Source organism: Podarcis cretensis (assembly GCF_951804945.1).
Source record: "Podarcis cretensis genome assembly, chromosome: 11".
Classification (NCBI taxonomy): domain Eukaryota; kingdom Metazoa; phylum Chordata; class Lepidosauria; order Squamata; family Lacertidae; genus Podarcis; species Podarcis cretensis.
The window spans coordinates 57,345,748-57,365,160 of record NC_137180.1 but is presented as its reverse complement, the minus strand read 5'-3'; the positions used below and the strand labels follow the sequence as shown (position 1 = coordinate 57,365,160).

Here is a 19,413-nt window from a genome sequence, read left to right as displayed (position 1 = left end):
CCCATGTCCTGCAACTTCCCTGCTGAAATCCTGCAACTTTTCACACCGCAAATGTTCCAGTTTATCTTTAGTCTTGCTTCTGTTGTGCTATAATGCAAAAGTGCCCCTCTAGATGCCAATATTGAAATGGGGAAGCATCGCAGGACAACTCATAAAGCAGAATGCCAATATTGTGTTGAAGAACACACACACACACACACACACAGAGTGAGGGGGAGCCCTCTGTAGCCCTCTGACATGTGGGGAAGGAGATCAGCTGGGTCAGGAAAGTGTCAGGGCTTAATGGCAAGGCAAAGAAGAGGAGGGATGTGCAACTCGTTTTGCATAGGGTCACAAAATACTTTTAAGCCCAATCTTCAGTTAAGTGACTGGCACAAACAGAACACCACATACAATTCTGTCTCTATTGAAAAAAGCCATGTTCCATGTCACACTTTTTATGACAAAAGAACATTGGGTGGGGCTATGCAAATGAAGGGGTGGGGTTATGCAGATAAGCACAGGTTCGAGCCTCACTGGTTAAGGTCACAGGGTACTGGTTGCGCTTCCATGTTGATTGCGTACCCAAAAGTAACCCCCCCCCACACACACACTTTTCCTCTTCCACAGGGGTCAGCAGGATCCCTACAGGGAAGAGTTAATGCGCTACATTGCAGGAAGCTGCTGCGATGTCGGCTTTCCACCCTTGAAACAGGGCGACCTGGGTGCAAAACGCAATGTAGAAGGGAGGGTGCAGTGTGTCTCTGAATATCCCCACAGGTCCTTGCATTAGACAATCCCTCCCTCTACCATGCCCTTTGTGGCTTAGGGCCCTCGTATTTACAGGACCGCCCCTCCTGGTATGCCCCACAGAGGACCTTAAGGTCCATGAATAATTCTAGTTTAGAGGCCCTGGACCCTAAGGAAGTCAGATTATCCTCCACCAGGGCCAGGGCCTTCTCAGTGATGGCTCCGACCTGGTGGAATGCTCTGTCCCATGAAATTCCTTCCGCAGGGCCTATAAGACAGAGCTATTCTGCCTGCCTTTCAAATTGAACTTAGCCTGATCTTTTATTCCCCTTCCTCCCCTCCCCTCCCCTCCCTATGAAGATTACCTGCTCTGGGATCCCACAGCTAATTCTCCCCTGGTCTCCACGCTGGCCCAAATAGGACTAATTTAGCCAGCTAGCCCTGGTGGTCATCTAATGTTTATTGGATGGATTTCCCCCCTAAACTGATTTTTGAATTTAGAATTTATTGTTATTCATGTTTTATACTGTATTTTATGCTGTTTTTTGTTGCATCGATTAAGTGTTTTAAATTTGTTGTTAGCCGCCCTGAGCCCGGTTTTCTGAATCGGAAAGGGCAGGGTATAAATAAAAATTTATTATTATTATTACCACGCAACCTATTATATAACAGGTATTTTGTGATCCATGGGTGCACCACAGAGCAGACAGCGTGTCCCATGCTGTCGAACACTACTGGAAAGCAACCCTGCAATTCAAGATCTGTCCGCTGATAAGCCTTTGGACATGTTTGGTACGTTTCACAGTGACAGATACACATGGCAATAAATACCCATCGGCTTACACAGAAAACATTTATGGCTTTCTAAAGGGAACCTGAGGGCTGCTGCTCATGATCCAGCTTGAAACTGAAGGATCGATGCCACGGGCCACTTCCTGGGCATCAGCTGGCCGCATGAACCGTCCCTCCACCACCGCAGCCATATCATGAGAAACAGTTCCCAGCTATAGCAACAACACTGACGCCTGTGTTATTTATTTACACGACTCCAATATCAGGTGCGCTCAAAGGTTTCTATGCGTTTTGCTAAGGCAATGGTTTTCAGACTGCGTCCTGCTCCGCTTGCACCTTCCAACGTGAACCAGAACCAAAATAGTTCTATGCTTTGAAGGAGAAGGTCCTTTTTTAAAAATCCTTCTTAAACCCTAAGGCTGTGGAACTGGCAAGCAGACGGAAAGTGGTTATGGAGTGTTTAGTCCACAGTAAGTTGTTTGAGAGAGCAGACTGGCGGGGAGAGGAAAGAGACGTGTATTATTTCAAGGAGCTCTGAACCCTGATCTTCCTGCCAGTGGTACTTATGGAAAACTAAAAGGGAAACAGCAGATTTGCAGGCAGGGTACAGAAACAACGTCCCTTTGGCCACATCCGCACCACACATTTAAAGCAGTTTCTCTGTTTCTACTTTTTAACCCCCTTCTCCCTCTTTATCTCTACTGTCTCTTTCTCTTTTTCTATTGCTTCTTTTTCTTGCCTTGCAACTTAAAGGTAAAGGGACCCCTGACCATTAGGTCCAGTCGTGACCGCCTCTGGGGTTGCGTGCACATCTCGCTTTATAGGCCAAGGGAGCCGGCGTTTGTCCACAGACAGCTTCCAAGTCATGTGGCCAGCATGACTAAGCCACTTCTGGCGAACCAGAGCAGCGCACGGAAACGCCGTTTACCTTCCCGCCGGAGCGGTACCTATTGATCTACTTGCACTTTGACGTGCTTTCGAACTGCTAGGTTAGCAGGAGCAGGGACCGAGCAACGGGAGCTCACCCCGTCACGGGGATTCGAACCGCCGACCTTCTGATCGGCAGGTCCTAGGCTCTGTGGTTGAACCCACAGCGCCACCCCACTTAGCCAGCTATAATAAAAAATCTTATTGGAAAAAATAAATAAATAACCCACATGGCTTCCCGCGAAGAATCATGGGAACCGCCGTTTGTTAAGGGTGCTGGCAATTGTAGCTCAGCGAGGGGGTAAACTGCAGTTCCCAGAATTCTTGCTGTGGAAGCCCTGGGCTTCAAATGTATGGAGTAGATGCAGCCTTACAGTGTTTTTCTTGAGCATCCCCTGATGAGTGCTAACATTGTCACACAAGGGCATTGGCACTACACCTTAAGAACAGCAGGTCTAGATCCTCAGCTTTGTCAAGTACGCTCAGGTTTGGTGTGTTCCCGGAGGTGAAATAAGGAATCATAACAGTGATGTGCTCTATTTCTGGCCTAAAACCACTAGTCAATGTGCTTCTCCTGTTTGTCACGGGCTCCAAGGCAGGGTGTCGATTCCTGCGGTGGAGAGAAGGCGGGGTTCAGCTCAAACAGCAGCCACCCTACAAGGCTGGCTAAGCGAGGGAGGGTGTCAGAAACCCCAGCTCACGAGGAACAACGCAAAGCCTTTGAAGAAATGTATGGTTATCAAACATTATTGCATAAATCTCTCAATGTCATAAAAAAACACACCACTCCGCCCTCTCCGACACAGATTGCGCTGTGCCAATCCGCACAGCCGCAAGTCTTTTTCAGAACGTGGCAGCTGATAACCGTACCACGAGAAATCTTTCACGAGACATGGATGCAGAAAGGTGCCAAAGCAGCCTTGCAGAGACTCTTCCCCTTACAAAAAAACCCCAGTTGTGCAACTTGGTTCTTGAGACCCAGGGCTGCGGGTGAGTCGTCTCCCTTTCTTCCTTTCCTTTACACGACTCGGGAGAAGAACCGAACTTCCTCCTGTCCTGACCCCTCAGGAGTAAGTGCAGGCATCCGTGTGTACCCTCAGAATGCCTCTGCTGTGCATATGGAGAAAGTTGAAGATTTCCGAAGGCATGGCATGGAATCCCGGACGAGGTTTGACGTTGTCGTAGTAATGGTGGGTGATAAATATCCCTGAGGGGTTCATGGGGAAAGCCCAGAATCCAAAGAGGTGAACTTCCTCGCACAGCTCCAAGGCCGCCGTCACCAGGATCAGGCCCGTGCTGATGCGCTTGGCGCGCACCCCTTGAGCCAGCCAGTAGCGCGAGACGTTGATCAGGTACTGCGGGTGGAAGAAGTAGACGGCCTGCTGGGACTCAAAGTCGTCCAGGACGTACCGGACCCGGGTAGAGACGTCCGTGTTGCGGGTGTTGTAGAAAGCCGGGAGCAGTATCGAGGCATTTTCGTACACCTGCAAGACCTCAAAAAAGGGCTTCCTCCACTTCTCCAGCTTGTGGAACCTGGTTATTTGGGAGAATTAAAGGGAGAGCAATCAGGGAGACTGGGGAGCCACAACTCTCACAACCGCTGCCAACGCTAGGAAGAGCTTTGGCTTTTCCAGGGAAAATAGCAGCAGTATAAGAGAACCAGATAACAGATCGGTAGGGTGGCCCAAGTGGCGTAGGAAGGGAAGGGCTGGGAGCCATGGCCCGGGCACAAATTTCTGAGGGGGCGCAACCAGGTGTGCCCACAACAAGCTCCCTCATCGAGGTTGGAGCCGTGGGGAGGAAAGCAATGCCGAGACTGGGCCTTCGGACTGGGGTGGTGCTGCCTCCTCTTCATGGCCTGTGAAGAGACAACTGTGCGCACCCAACCCCTAATAATAATAATAATATTAAATTTTATTTATACCCCGCCCTCCTGGGCTCAGGGCGGCTAACACCAATAAAATTCACAGTAAAAACATAATAGGGGGGGAAGAGGGGGGGAACCAATTTAAAATACAGGTTAAAATGCAATTTAAAATGCAGCCTCATTTTAAAGTAGCTGATAAATAAAGGCCATAAGGGGAGGGAAACATAGGAGTCCAAATCAAAGGCCAGGTGGAACAGCTCTGTCTTGCAAGCCCTGCGGAAAGATGTCAAGTCCCACAGGGCCCTAGTCTCTTGTGACAGAGCGTTCCACCAAGCCGGGCCAGGGCTGAAAAGGCCCTGGCCCTAGTTGAAACCAATCTAACCTCCTTGAGGCTCAGGACCTCCAAAGTGTTGTTATTTGTGGACCTTTAGGTCCTCTGCGGGGCATACCAGGAGAGGCTAGCTGACAGGGAGGAAGGGAGGGGGGGTGCTGCACCCCCACCCACCAAGGAGGGAGGGAGGAAGAGGAAGCCAGGAAAGCACTGCTGGAGCCAAGTGTGTTGCCCAGGGCGCATCACTGCAAGGACAGGGGGGCAAGGCAGCAGAGTGGTGTTCCTAGCTTCGCGTATGTCTGTCTAATCTCTGCTCCCAGGTTGGGACTAGTTTGCAAGGAGACTCCATTGATTAGACGCTGGCCAGCGAAGGGACTGACCACTGCCCAGTCCACCATGTGGGGCACAACACTTGCCCCGCCCTGGGCACGGGCAACCTACGCTACGCCCCTGGGAAGAATTTAAATGTGGGGTCCCAGAAAGGGTTTCTTCATAGCAGAGGAAAAGGAAAAGGGAATAGACAGCAGCCTTTATCAACCTGTGGGTCCCCAGATGTTGTTGGACTACAACTCCCATCATCCCTAGCTAGCAAGGCCAGAGCTCAGGGATGATGGGAGTTGTAGTCCAACAACATCTGGGGACCCACAGGTTGAGAACCCCTGGAATAGAGGATCAGGCTAATTCAAATTGGAGGCCAGGCAGAATAGCTCTGTCTTACAGGTCCTGCGAAAGGAGATAAAGCTCTGGAGGGCCCTAGTGTCGTAGGACAGAGCATTCCACCAGGTCAGAGCCATCATTGAAAAAGCCTTGGCCCTGGTGGAGGATAGTATTGCTTCCTTAGGACATTAAAGCTATTATTATTCATGGACCTTAGGGTCCTCTGCGGGACATACCAGGAGAGGCAGTCCCATAAGTACGAGGGTCCTCACCCACCTTTCTGTCCTGCTGATGGAAGCCTGGAAGGCCACAATATGTGGTGGTTCATCAGTCTTTGCTTTCCCACCCAACCACCCACTTCTTCCCCACATGGCTTCGGGACTGCAGAGAGCCAGTGTGGTGTAGTGGTTAAGAGTGGTAGACTCGTAATCTGGTGAACCGGGTTCGCGTCCTCGCTCCTCCACATGCAGCTGCTGGGTGACCTTGGGCTAGTCACACTTCTCTGAAGTCTATCAGCCCCACTCACCTCACAGAGTGTTTGTTGTGGGGAAGGAAGGGAAAGGAGAATGTTAGCCCGTTTGAGACTCCTGAAGGGGAGTGATAAAGTGGGATATCAAATTCAAACTCCTCCTCCTCCTCCTCCTCCTCCTCCTCCTCCTCCTCCAAGAGAGTGAACCCTCTCTCTTTCTGGCAGCATGATTCTCATACTCTGGATATGGAAAAGAAAAACATGCCTGGGAGTGGGGGAGGATTAAAAGGGAAAGGCCTCGCCAAATTTAACCTCTTTGAAGTCATGCTGATTTCAGTGGGCTTGAAATCAACAGGAGTTAAAAGGCCTTTGGTGTGGGTAGGCGGAAATATGCATTATATCAAATAAATACTGCATATATCCGTACGTTTTATTGTGAGATCCAAAAACCTGGAGGAGGAAGTAAGTTATCACTAGGCGTCCTTCTTCGTAGCAAAAGAACGAGGCAATTAGCCAGAGGTTGAAACAGAGAGACCTGTCATCAGTGAAACACTGGATTCTCAGGAGGTAGGGTATATTGTACAAGTTGAAACTTACAGGTATTAGTCCGCTCGCCGTATTGAGCTTTTTGTACACTTCTTAGAGGTGATAGCAATTAAGCAGCACAGAAATGGTCAGAATAATAGTAAAAAAACAGAGAGGGCAGACGAGGAATTTTTTTTTAGCGAAAAACAGTCTCTACCTATTGTATTGCTATTTGCGAAGCTCAACATCAAAAAAACTAAGATCATGGCCACTGGGCCCATCACCTTCTGGCAAACAGAAGGGGAAGAAATGGAGGCAGTGAGAGATTTTACTTTCTTGGGCTCTGTGATCACTGCAGATGGTGACAGCAGTCATGAAATTAAAAGACTCCTGCTTCTTGGGAGAAAAGCAGTGACAAACCTAGACAGCATCTTAAAAAGCAGATACATCACCTTGCCAACAAAGGTCCATATAGTTAAAGCTATGGTTTTCCCAGTAGTGATGTATGGAAGTGAGAGCTGGACCATCAAGAAGTCTGATTGCCGAAGAATTGATGCTTTTGAATTATGGTGCTGGAGGAGACTCTTGAGAGTCCCATGGACTGCAAGAAGATAAAACCTCTCCATTCTGAAGGAAATCAGCCCTGAGTGCTCACTGGAATGACAGATCCTGAAGCTGAGGCTCCAATACTTTGGCCAACTCATGAGAAGAGAAGACTCCCTGGAAAAGACCCTGATGTTGGGAAAGATGGAGGGCACAAGGAGAAGGGGACGACAGAGGACGAGATGGTTGGACAGTGTTCTCGAAGCTACCAGCATGAGTTTAACCAAACTGCGGGAGGCAGTGGAAGACAGGAGTGTCTGGCATGCTCTGGTCCATGGCGTCACGAAGAATCGGACACGACTAAACGACTAAACAACAACAACAACACCTATTGTGTTTCTGAAAAGCCTCCCCTCCTCACAGAGGGGAGGTGTTGTGAGCACGAGCCATTCCCGCGTCAGTAGGGGGATGTATTCGGCCCCCTGGGTCCCTTTCCCGGCTGCCGCACCGCGCCCACCAGGCCAGCCAATAGGGTTGGCTTGGGGGCGGGGTCTAGCTTCATTCAAGCGGCTGCAGCAGCACTGCACCTCATTCTGCTCAGTGAGGCAGCCCCGTTTCGAGACGATGGCGTTCATTTGCCTAATCAAGGAAATGATATGTGGTTGGCTGCTATCATCAGTTGCATTAGGGATTGGTTGGAGCTGTGAGGGTATTTGGCTGCGAGCTTGGGTGGTGGTTCGGCACTGGAATATTTGTCGTGTGTTGGTGGGCAGGGTGTGGCAATCACCTATCTCTCCCCTTGTTGGGTATTCCGTTAAAGGAATGCAGCGGTTGTGGATCCTGTCCAATGCCCTGCTGGTGGCTAGGGCCATGGCACTGTTGCAGGAACCCCCCCCCCCCAATCATTCAATTTGTACAAACACAACACACACACTCACACATGACATACGCGACGTTTCTGTTATAAATTCATAGTAAATCAACAGTACATTGGATTTACACCGGTCCACTTTTATTTCGCTCCATGAAGAAAGGTCTATCAAAGAGGGATGGTTTGATACAGGACGACCATAATCCCTTAAGCGTACCAACACGTACTCAGGAGCCCTACCCAGTTGGCATGCCAACCTTGATGGTCCCAGACAGAAGACCATCAGGGTCACAAAGGACTTGCATATGGGAGTGGATTCAACACAGACTGAAACAAAGGACAATGATCAGATCTTCCCTCTGGGGGCAGGAAACTGCCAACTCCCCTTTGTCCTCTGAAAATGACTAATGGGAAAGGAGGAACCAGCCAGGTGACAAGATACTCAGGTTACCTCCACAACTCCTCCCTCAACCCCTCCTTTTTGTGATGTAGTTGTGATGTATTTGTGATGCAGTTGTGATGTAGTCTTAGGGGTGTAGTTTCGGGGATTAGCAACTAATAAAAACTGGGGACTTTTTTGTGCTGGGCTTCCATTTTGCTTCATCTTGTAGTGGGTGGGAGTCCTATCGCAACAGTCTACAATAAAGACCAAGCCTACAGGCTGCTGTTTTGCTCCAAATCGTCCTGGTTGGTGTCTTTGTCTTTTTGTCCTAGGGAGCCCTCGGATTCCTCCATTAACAGCACAACCCCGGTGACATCAGGGGAAGCTTCCAGTTGTATTTGCATCAACAAGCTCCTCTCACTGGTTGTTAACCCTCAAATGACTCCCCGCCGAGCGGGGTGGAGTCATGTATAGATTGTTTGACCCAATGCCTAAGCCAATACCACTCACACACTGTAACCAATAAAGTTGTGGCCTTCTTTAGCCCATTAACCTAAAATACATGTGTCCTTGTCTCTTATTTACCACTGGTGGAGAGTCCTCGACTCACAACAAAAAGATACTATAACTATAAAGTTTATTGGGAGTCTCGCAAAGGCAGATAATTAGCAGATTTATTTGCATTTCTTTTTCTCCTCTCTTTTGAAAATGCAGAGCATCAAGGGATATCGCTGTTTAATGCATTACTTATTGTGGATCTTACATTTTCCAGTAAGGAAGAAGAAAAACGTCAGAAAAGGAGCCAGGTGAGTTGTAGGGCGGAAGTCTGCAGGGACCTTCTGAACACATTTGCCTCGCTGAGAAGAAGGCCCGGTTTTGTTCTGATTTCCAGTTGCTATGAAATTACGAAGTCAAGAACCGCCAGAGCTAATAATAAGGCGCCGTTGCTCCTTTCCTGAGGTTTGTCAATTTCACAAAGTCGCAGGAGGAGGAAAGCGTGGGCAGAAGTGGGCAAGGAAGAGGCAAGCAACTGACCTTTCGGTGATTATGCTGGGGTTAACCGTCACGACGTCCGTCTTTACACCAACATCTACAACGTATTTCTCCGAAATGGGAGGCAAATTGCACCTAGAAAGAACAGAGCAACAAAGAGGCCATTATTATTTCCCTCCTTCAAGGAGCTAAGATGTGTAGGCTGAATAGACTGAGAGAGTGAGTGATCTGGCTTAATGGAAGTGCGATTTGAAGCTAGCTGATTCCAAATAAAGTAGGGTGGGTTCCCCTTCTGCAGACTGCTTCCTCTGAAAGGAATATCTTCCTGTACTGATCAGCTGGTTATAAATCATGCTCTCAGCACCGCAAGTGAAATGACCCATCAGGAGAAGCCATTTGTAGTGGCAGCCCTCCATTCTCCACCTCAATCAAAGAGATTTATAAAACAGGCACTCTTTAGACGTTCCCTCGGTCCTCTTCCCCCCCTAGATCACTGTTTCTCAAACTCAGCCCTCCAGATGTTTGGGGACTACAACTCCCATCATCCCTGGCCACTGGTCCTGCTAGCTAGGGATGTTGGGAGTTGTCGTCCCAAAACAGACCTAAGCTTGAGAAACATCGCCCTAGATGTTCAGCACAAATATTACCTTTATAGTCAATTCCGCCATCCAAAACATTTCAGAAAGAGTCAACAATAGGGGCGGGTGCAGCTTGTGATTCCTTAATGTACAACGTTGTTTAAAATTACAAAAAAGGGGCTTAAATTGAGTGCCTCTTGTGCCACACCCTGAGAAACTGGATAGGTGATGTGAGCAGTTTCACCCTCTGAACTCTAGGTGGAGCCAAGCATCAGACAGAGTAGGGACCCTCTGCCTTCAGAGAACTCTGGCCACTTCGGATTTGTATGCTGTGGGGGAACACCAGTGCAAGGGACAGGAGCCATGGCGAAGGGCTGCCGTAGCTCAGTGGTAGAGAATATGTTTTGCATGCAGAAGGTCTCAGGTTCAACCCTGAAGTGGGACTGGGAATGTCTCAGTCAGTGGTGACAATACTGAAACAGATGGACCAGTGGTCTGAAGCAGTGCAAGCCAATTTCCTTCCTATGTACTGTAGGTTAACCCACAGCGCCACCCACATCCCCTTCATGTGCTATACACAACTGCTAATCCCTTGAAGGAACTGCACCAGAACTGTTACCGGAACACAAAATCGGCACTGTCGATCTCCCGGCCACATCTGCTGTTCTTCAGAATCCCTCCGTTTCCAACCACAGCACACTTCTTGAACTGGGACCGATAGTACGGCATCTCCTAGAGAGAAATGGAGTAAGCCGGTTCATTAGCAGTGGCAACCCTTGCAGGAACTGGTTTTGTTCCCTTGGATGAAAGGATGAAACACAGTTAACTCTGGGCTTGCACATGCACACACAAGTATGGTCATCTCTTGAGTTTTTCCTCCATCTGATTACTCTCAGGCAGGCTTCCTCTAACTCGGCCCTCCAGATGTTTTGAAACTACTATTCCCATCATCCCTGACCGCTGGTCCTGCTAGCTAGGGATCATGGGAGTTGTAGGCCAAAAACATCTGGAGGGCCAAGTCTGAGGAAGCCTGCTCTACAGTCAGTGACTGGCAGTGCAATGGATGGACTGACTCTGCAGGAAAGCTCTGCTGTTGCATTTTAGGTCATACGTACAAAACATCCATGTTATCAGATCTTGGTTGCCTCACCCCCTACCCCATCATGACCAGCAGCGACCAGGACACTGAGTTGGCAGCTAGTGTCCCTGGCTAAGGAGCCAGGCCCAGATTCCTAGCTCTGAGCCTGAATTCTGGTGATCAGAGCCCAACTGAACCCAAGGCTGTCCCGTCAAGATCCCAAGGAAACGAGCTACCTCACCAGTGCAGTGGCCTATGAAGAACACAAAGGCGGGAGGTCATGGAGTGAAAGAAAAGTGCTGGTTTTCAGGCCAGAGTTCTGGACCCTTGAGACGTAGACTGAATGCACAAGTCTCAAAAGTCCTTGTTTAACCCACCCCACCCATCTTCCACCCCTCTCCCCCTTTTCTTCCTAATGTCTCGACAAATGAAACTGATTTGTAAAAATGTTACATGGAAAAAATACAAGAGAGAGACATTACACATACTTCTGTAAATCACGAAAATCTTTAATAAAAATACCCCAAAAAAGGTCCTTGTTTTAGGTTGGAGCAAAGTGCTCACTAGGAGCTCTCCATGGTGCTGAAGCAACAAAACCTGCCTTGCCTGGTGTCTTCCTCCACAGGAGCAAAACAGAGAATACTGTGGTACCTCTGGATGCGAACGGGATCTGTTCCGTAGCCCCGTTCGCATCCTGAGCAGAACGCAACCCATGTCTTCAGAAGTTGGAGTCAAACCCATCCCTGGTTTACATGGACAAACGATCCTTATAATGCCTGGCACCTCACGGAGATGGAAAGACTTGCTTATGTAAGCATGCAAATGCTGCTATTAGTACATGCATAGTTTATGAGTAATTCTGCAACAGTAAAACAAAAATACATCTGAAGGAAACGGTGAGATGAAATGTGGTGTGGTTGTTGTTGTTGCTTTTAATGTGATTTATTTATAGCACACGTTACATGGTGCTCATAATGGCAGAAAGCCCAATGGCGCAACAAAGAGTCCTCTGAGATTTGGGGGCAAAGAGAACCATGTTCAGAGATGGACCAGCAACATTAGGTTGGAACTGACATATGGGAAGCAATAACACCAAGGGTCAAACGTTTGATTGATCCAGCACGCAATTTAGGAAAAGGGGTTGAAAATAAAACTGCCATTATGGGGATCAGGCTTCAGGCCCCAGGCCCTGTTTGCAGACCAACTCCGTTTTACAAAGATGTCTGCAACCGTGACATGAAGGCTGGTAACATCAACCTTGATATGTGGGGATCTCTTGCAGATGATGGCAGTGCCTAGAGACTGGCAGGCAGTCGTGCATCCAAAGCAGTGGACCAGAGGAGGAACGACCGCCGGGAGGAGCGTGGAAAGAAGAGACGCCATGGTGCATCTGCAGCAGCACAACCGGATGCCCTCATCTGCATGGATGCATGACCTGACGGCCTGTCTTCAACTTGTTATAAGTGGCCTTCCAATAGCCTTCCAGACTGCTGATCAAGTCCACCTGCAATCACTTTCTACGATGCTACAGTATTGGCATCTGTAATTGGTTTCATACCTGTAAACCACTTAGAAGCCAACTTGGTAACCTGAATTCATTTAATTAATTAATTAAATCAACTACTCTATTCCAAACTTAAAAATGGAAAGCGTATGCTGGTGGCCAACAAAAGAGGTTTAAAGACTGTCTCGAGGCAAATCTAAAAAAAAAAAAAATGTAGTATAAACACCAACAATTGGGAAACACTTGCCTGCGAGTGCTCCTATTGGAGAACAGCCTTTACCAAAGGTGTCATGGGCTTTGAAGACACTCGAACTCAGGACGCAAGGGAGAAACGTGCTAAGAGGAAGGCACGCTTGGCAAATCCACACCGTGATCAACTCCCACCCGGGAACCAATGTCCTCACTGTGGAAGGACGTGTGGATCCAGAATTGGCCTCCACAGTCACTTATGGACTCATTGTTAAAACCGTGTTTATGGAAGACAATCTTATTCGGCTACGAGTGATCACAGAAGAAGAAGAAGGAGAAGGAGAAGAAGGAGAAGGAGAAGGAGAAAGAATTGGTTTCACACCTGTAAACCACTTAGAAGCCACCTTCTAATCTGAATTAAAAACAATAATAATACAACTGGTGCTCCCAGACCAACCACTGGACTAACCGTAAGGAGCAATGCACTGTATACGTAAAGCACTTTGGAACGCTTAATGTGCTATATAAATGCTAAGCACTGCTGTCAGTCAGTCTTTCGGGGTCACTCTATTGGGCATCATCTCGTTTTCTTAGCTATAGACCAGAAGCAATTCTGCACTCATCCCTGCCAGAGAATACTCGGCTGTTGATCAGTCATTTTCCACATGGATATGATACTCCCGTGATGTAAAGCTGCTAAATATAAACTAAGCTGCCTATCAGCTGTTGCACAGGAATGTGACGGCAAAGAAAACAGTTGGCCTGCGATCAGAACGGTTACGCAGGAAATCATTGCAGCGCAGAGGAAGACTAGATTGCCACCCGACACACGCCTCTGAATAGAAACGGCGTCTTGAGATTATGCTAAGTCAACAACATGTACCGCACCTTTGGAAACATTCGGAATATTTCTTGATTGATGTGAAAGATGCCGCTTGTGTCCACTTCGTACTTGAGTTTTGTTCCCAGAGGCGTGTTCTTCTGGGTGGTGAAGAGGAAGGCTGGGGCGTTGCAGCACCTCGACAGAGTAGCCCTAAAGAAGGAGAAACAAGGTTACGTGGGTCAACCCCAGCACAGGACAAAGGCAGACCCTCGACCCAGGCAAACACCGAGTGTGGCAGGGAGCTATGAATCAGCTGCTGTTGATGTCAACATTGCATGCATACAACACTGTTTCTCCAACGAGCATCTGCCCAAATTTTATGTGGCCCTCAGCCTGATCTCTCCTGGCACCAGAAGCCACCTGGGCAGAGGAAGAAGAGGCAAGGAAAGGGGGAAATGAGGGTGACAGAACAGAGACAGATGGGAGAGTGAGGGATAGAAAAAGAGAGAGAAAAGGGTGTGGAGAGAGAGAGAGTGTAGAGCCTGTGGCGATCACACAGGGTCCCCAGACATGTCACTGTCTATTGATCTCTGTGCCACCACTTTATTTCTCGCTGCCACCACCCAGGCCCTACCTGGTACAATACTGAGTCCAGTCAGAATTAAATTGGAACATAAACTTTTGTTTATTTATTGCACTTTAACAAGCGTGTGGTTTCATAAATGGTATCGGTCAATTACAATCATGGGGTGCCTATCCAGACCTATAATTTCCGCTCCCTGCTCTCACTCACTACACCACCTCTCAGATATTTACTTGTCTTCCTAGCCCCTAAATATTCAGATATTTACTTGTCTTCCTAGCCCCTAAATATTCAGATATTTACTTGTCTTCCTAGCCCCTAAATATTCAGATATTTATTTGTCTTCCTAGCCCCTAAATATTCAGATATTTACTTATCTTCCTAGCCCCTAAATATTCCTCAGCTTATTTCGCTACACTAACTCAACCTACCCACAGACTGTATCCCAATTCACTCCCACTCCAACCAACCACCCAACTCCCAACGAACTCCTCCCAGAGCTGGTTTTATAGTCCCTCTGACTCCGCCCCCCTGGGTCCTGACTGGGTAACCTGTTTAACTATTTCATCTCCAGCACTCTCATATGTTCACGTCACAGAGCCCCACCCACTTTTTGCTTTGGCCCTGCCCACCACTGGCTTCAGACCCGCCCTTAGCCACCCCATGTTGCTACGGTGAGCAAATATCTTCCATCTTTTGAAATACGGATACAGTGGGTGGATGCCCTGTCAGAGAAACTAAACATACCAAATCAGTCCCTACTACAAAAGGTTTTTCTATCCTACCCCACCTCCCTACAAATACGCCAGACTCCACTGCCCTAAAGAATCAACGGCTGAAAATATCTGTAAAGGTAAAGGTAAAGGGACCCCTGACCATTAGGTCCAGTCGTGGCCGACTCTGGGGTTGCGGCGCTCATCTTACTTTATTGGCCGAGGGAGCCGGCGTACAGATTCCGGGTCATGTGGCCAGCATGACTAAGCCACTTCTGGCGAACCAGAGCACCACACGGAAACGCCGTTTACCTCCCCGCCAGAGCGGTACCTCTTTATCTACTTGCACTTTGATGTGCTTTCAAACTGCTAGGTTGGCAGGAGCTGGGACTGAGCAACGGGAGCGCACCCCGTCGCAGGGATTTGAACCGCCGACCTTCTGATCGGCAAGTCCAAGGCTCTGCGGTTTAACCCGCAGCGCCACCCACGTCCTGATGCAAATATCTGAGGGTGCCCCAAATCCAAAAATCCAAGAATCAGCCAATGCCCTAAATATCCTTTCCTGGAATGTGGCCGGCTGGTCTAGATGTTTATCTCAATCTACAGATATGCCATTCTATCGCCAAAACTTTAACATCATTGCCCTTCAAGAGACATGGGCGGCGGCAGAAACTCCAGTTCTGGGAGGTTTTTATGTTTATGCAATTAGGAAGAGGCCCAGGAAGGCTAAAAGGGGGGCTTTGGGTCTTGATTTCTCAATGTCTAAATGCCACCTGTAAAGAGCTGCCCTCTCTAGACCAACTAGCAATGGCCTTACTTATATCATGGGGAAGATCTAAAGTGTTATTAAAAAATCTTCCATCTTGCAAAACCAAGAGCAGCTCCTGTAGAATGCAAGAGCCAAGAGCGGTTCTTCAACTAACAGTGCTTGCTGAGACTGGTGGAAATGACTGGCAGAATCCGAGACCAAGGTGAAGAGTCGGTGGAAGAAGATTGGAAAAAATTTAAAGTTTATTTACAGAAACATTGCAAAATTAAGGAATGTTAGAAGGTTGTTGGAATGAAGTAATGTGGTTTTAGCAGAAATGTTATAAAGTATTAGCTTAAAATTGATTTATTAATTGGTGAAAGACGAGAATTACAGTATATTAAGATAAATTATTAGGATAAAAACAAAGCTGGAAAGGATTTGCTGAAACATCTAACTGAACTAGAATACAAAAAAGGGAGGTGTGAGGAGGTCAAGGAAATAGGTAAAGGAAAGAAAGTTATGCAAAGGTCTGATTTGTTGTTGTTGTTTAATTGTTTGTTTGCATTTCTTATGTTTTTTCTTATTTTTCTTTTTTATTGTTTCTCTTTGTAATCTTTAAAATTTGAATAAATATTATTTTTTTAAAAAAAAAACAGTGCTTGCTGAGGTCCTGCCACCCCCGAGCTGAGACGCCTCTTACTTGAACTGTCTGGCTTCGGTGGTGTTCATCTCCCACTTGCACATCTGAAGGTTTTTCCACCTTTCAAACAACTCTGTCTGCTTCACCCTAAAAGAGGGAAGAGGGAGAAAGGGTCTTTTAATTAATCTTAGAGCATGGGTCCAAGAGGCTATCGACTCCCAAAGTTTGCCACTGCGGTGAGAACTAGCCTGCGGTGGGCAAACATTTCCTTGATATATAAATCTAGGGCAGCCCCCAATTTTATATACAGATATTATTAACTGCCGTTTATATCTGGTTCAACAAAACAGCATGGAGAATGAAAATAAAACAAGGGTCTTTCCATTTAAATTTGTCATTTCTGGTATCTCATTAACAATTAAGGGTGAGCTCTCTTTCTGCTTTTCATCTTCTACTTAATTATTATTAAAGCGCTGTAAAGCAAGTCATGATCTGTATCTGCCAACAGCCCTTTTCCTTTTCTGCTGTTAACACATTCAAGAAAATCACCCCACCTTCTCATAAAACTTGTCACGTCTTTTGTTTTTGTGCCCCAAATCTGAGAAAATGAGCTAACTCAGCAATCGCAGCAGATTCCCAGAGTGTTATCAACTGACGCTTTAATAGATAGTACAAGTGTCAACCTCCAATTCCTTGCAGAAGGCAATCTTAATGTGCAACCAGCATGATAAGATATTAGCTCTGCATGCTTGTGCCCTCCCTGATTCCTCCACTTCATTTAATTAGAGGGGGGAAACCTCAGGTGCCAACGTTGCCAGATGCTGTGCTCCTCTGCCTCATTGCGGCTACCTCTTGCTCGCTTGGGAGACAGAGCCAATGGCCAATCAGGTAGGGGGAGTGTTGTCTCCTTCCTCCTCCTCCTTGCCTCTCCTCTGGGCAAAATTTTTATTTATTTATTTATTTATTTATTTATTTATTTATTTATTTATACCCCGCCCATCTGGCTGAGTTTCCCAGCCACTCTGGGTGGCTCCCAATCAAGTGTTAAAAACAATACAGCATTAAATATTAAAAACTTCCCTAAACAGGGCTGCCTTCAGATGTCTTTTAAAGAGAAGATAGCTGCTCATTTCCTTCACATCTGAAGGGAGGGCGTTCCACAGGGTGGGCGCCACCACCAAGAAGGCCCTCTGTCTGGTTCCCTGTAACCTCACTTCCCGCAATGAGGGAACTGCCAAAAGGCCCTCGGTGCTGGATCTCAGTGTCCGTGCAGAACGATGGGGGTGGAAATGCTCCTTCAGGTATACAGGACTGAGGCCATTTAAAGGTCAGCACCAACACTTTGAATTGTGCTCGGAAACGTACTGGGAGCCAATGTAGATCTCTCAGGACTGGTGTTATGTGGTCCCGGCGGCCACTCCCAGTCACCAGTCTAGCTGCCACATTCTGGATTAATTGCAGTTTCCAGGTCACCTTCAAAGGTAGCCCCACGTAGAGTGCATTGCAGAAGAAGAGCTTGGATTTGATATCCCACTTTATCACTACCCTAAGGAGTCTCAAAGTGGCTAACATTCTCCTTTCCCTTCCTCCCCCACAACCAACACTCTGTGAGGTGAGTGGGGCTGAGAGACTTCAGAGAAGTTTGACTAGCCCAAGGTCACCCAGCAGCTGCATGTGGAGGAGCGGGGAAGCGAACCTGGTTCACCAGATTACGAGTCCACCGCTCTTAACCACTACACCACACTGGCTCTGAGACGAGTGAACAAGCAAGATGCATTTTGGGGCATTTTGCTTGTCCCAAAAGAGTCCTTGCCTTCTATAGGCCCCTCCAAGCACCCATTTCCTTGTGTGTTTATGATTATTCGTGCTCATAGGGTGCTTATACAGATACTGTTTGGCACCTGCAAAAGTATTGATGATTGATTTTATATTCTGCCCTATACCCGGAGGTCTCAGGGTGGCTCACAGAACAAAACTGAAACACGAAACCACAAAATATATAATCAAAATAAAAACAACAACCCAATAACCAGCTCCAGGGGGGAAAAACATTTTAAAAGGGCATAGGTGCCAATTAAATCAACCAAAGGCCTGGTTAAAAAGGAAGGTTTTTGCCTGGCACCCAAAGGTGTATAATGAAGGTGCCAGGCAAACTTCCCTGGGGAGAGCATTCCCCAGTTGGTGAGCCACTGCAGAGGAGGCCCTGTTCTCGTGTTGCCACCCTCCGGACCTCTCGAGGAGGAGGAACACAAAGGAGGGCCTCAGAAGATGATCTCAGGTTCCGGGTAGGTTCATATTGATACGGATGGGGGGGGCATGTCTTCTTCACCTTCTTCTTCGCTACAATATATCAATTTATTTCCAATTGTCAATGTCAAAAGGGACTAAAATCTATAAAATTCATAGAAAATCAACGTGCCAGTTTGCTCAATTTCTCTAGGACTCCATCACACCTCTCCTGTCCAGCATAATCCCTCCAGCAAGGTGTTAAGACCCTAATCCTGTCAAATGGCTCTGATCAGCCTTTCCTCCAGGCAATGTCAGGTGACAGACTATGCATATTTGAGACCATTGTTTTCTCACCCCCAGGAAGTGTTTATCTGTGCATATCTCCAGCTCTGCATATTCCCCCCTCCCTCCTCCATATGTTAATCTGTGTAACCCAACCTCCCTTTAATATATTCATGATGTAATCTGTGTAACCAAACCTCTCTTTAATGTATTCATGACGTGTTTTGCACTGTATTCTGGGACATGGAGGGAGTTTCAAAAACTCATGTTACCCCTTTCTCACTGTTCAATCTCGCCTTGAACCTGTTGCGCAATAAACTTGGATCTTCTGCTGTTTGCTCCTGTCTCCGGCTGAGCTCATTTTCCTCCGCAGGGACCCACGGACTTAGTCCGATGAGCTGGGTGGCAGAGCAGCCTCGCACCCAGATTTTAGCCGTAACAATATGGAAACAGGCGGTCCTTAAGGTATTGTGGTCCAGAGCCATTTAAGGCTTTATAGGTCAAAACCAGCACTTTGAATTGGGCCCAAAAACTAATTGGTAGCCAGGACAGTTGGACCAGGATTGGTGTAATATGCTCAAACCGTCTTCTTGGGTGGTCATACTGCTTCGTTTCCAATCAATGCATGTGCTGCAGCTGAAATAATGCACCGTATTTTTCGCCCTATAAGGCGCACCGGCCCATAGGACGCACTTAGTTTTCGGGGGGGGGGGGGAATCAAGGAAAAAATATGATTCCCTCCCCCCCCCCGCAGCTCTGGGAGCAGCGGTGGGGAATTCCCCCACCTCCTAGAAAAGCCAGCAGAAGCCACGCACCCTTTAAGGAGCACGCGGCTTCTGTGGGCTTTTGTGGGAGCTGGGGGAATTCCCCCATCTCCCGCAAAAGCCCACAGGAGGGAGAAGGGACTGACTCGGCCAGTCAGTCCCTTCTCCCTCCTTGGGGAAAAGCCCCCAAGAG

At 47.7% G+C, this 19,413-nt stretch overlaps 1 protein-coding gene across 2 annotated transcripts in view; it reads right to left on the bottom strand.

Moving 5' to 3' along the window:
• Positions 1-1,284: 1,284 nt before the first annotated feature.
• Positions 1,285-19,413, bottom strand: part of ST8SIA5 (ST8 alpha-N-acetyl-neuraminide alpha-2,8-sialyltransferase 5) — a 62,404-nt gene continuing 44,275 nt past the window's right edge. For both annotated transcript variants that reach the window (XM_079995026.1, XM_079995025.1), the window contains 5 exons: positions 16,006-16,092; positions 13,324-13,468; positions 10,284-10,396; positions 9,129-9,221; positions 1,285-3,981 (listed from right to left, as the gene is read on the bottom strand). In XM_079995026.1, the coding sequence (XP_079851152.1) occupies positions 3,513-3,981; positions 9,129-9,221; positions 10,284-10,396; positions 13,324-13,468; positions 16,006-16,092 (907 nt within the window). In that variant the 3' untranslated portion in view covers positions 1,285-3,512. The remainder of the gene's footprint in view (positions 3,982-9,128; positions 9,222-10,283; positions 10,397-13,323; positions 13,469-16,005; positions 16,093-19,413) is intronic.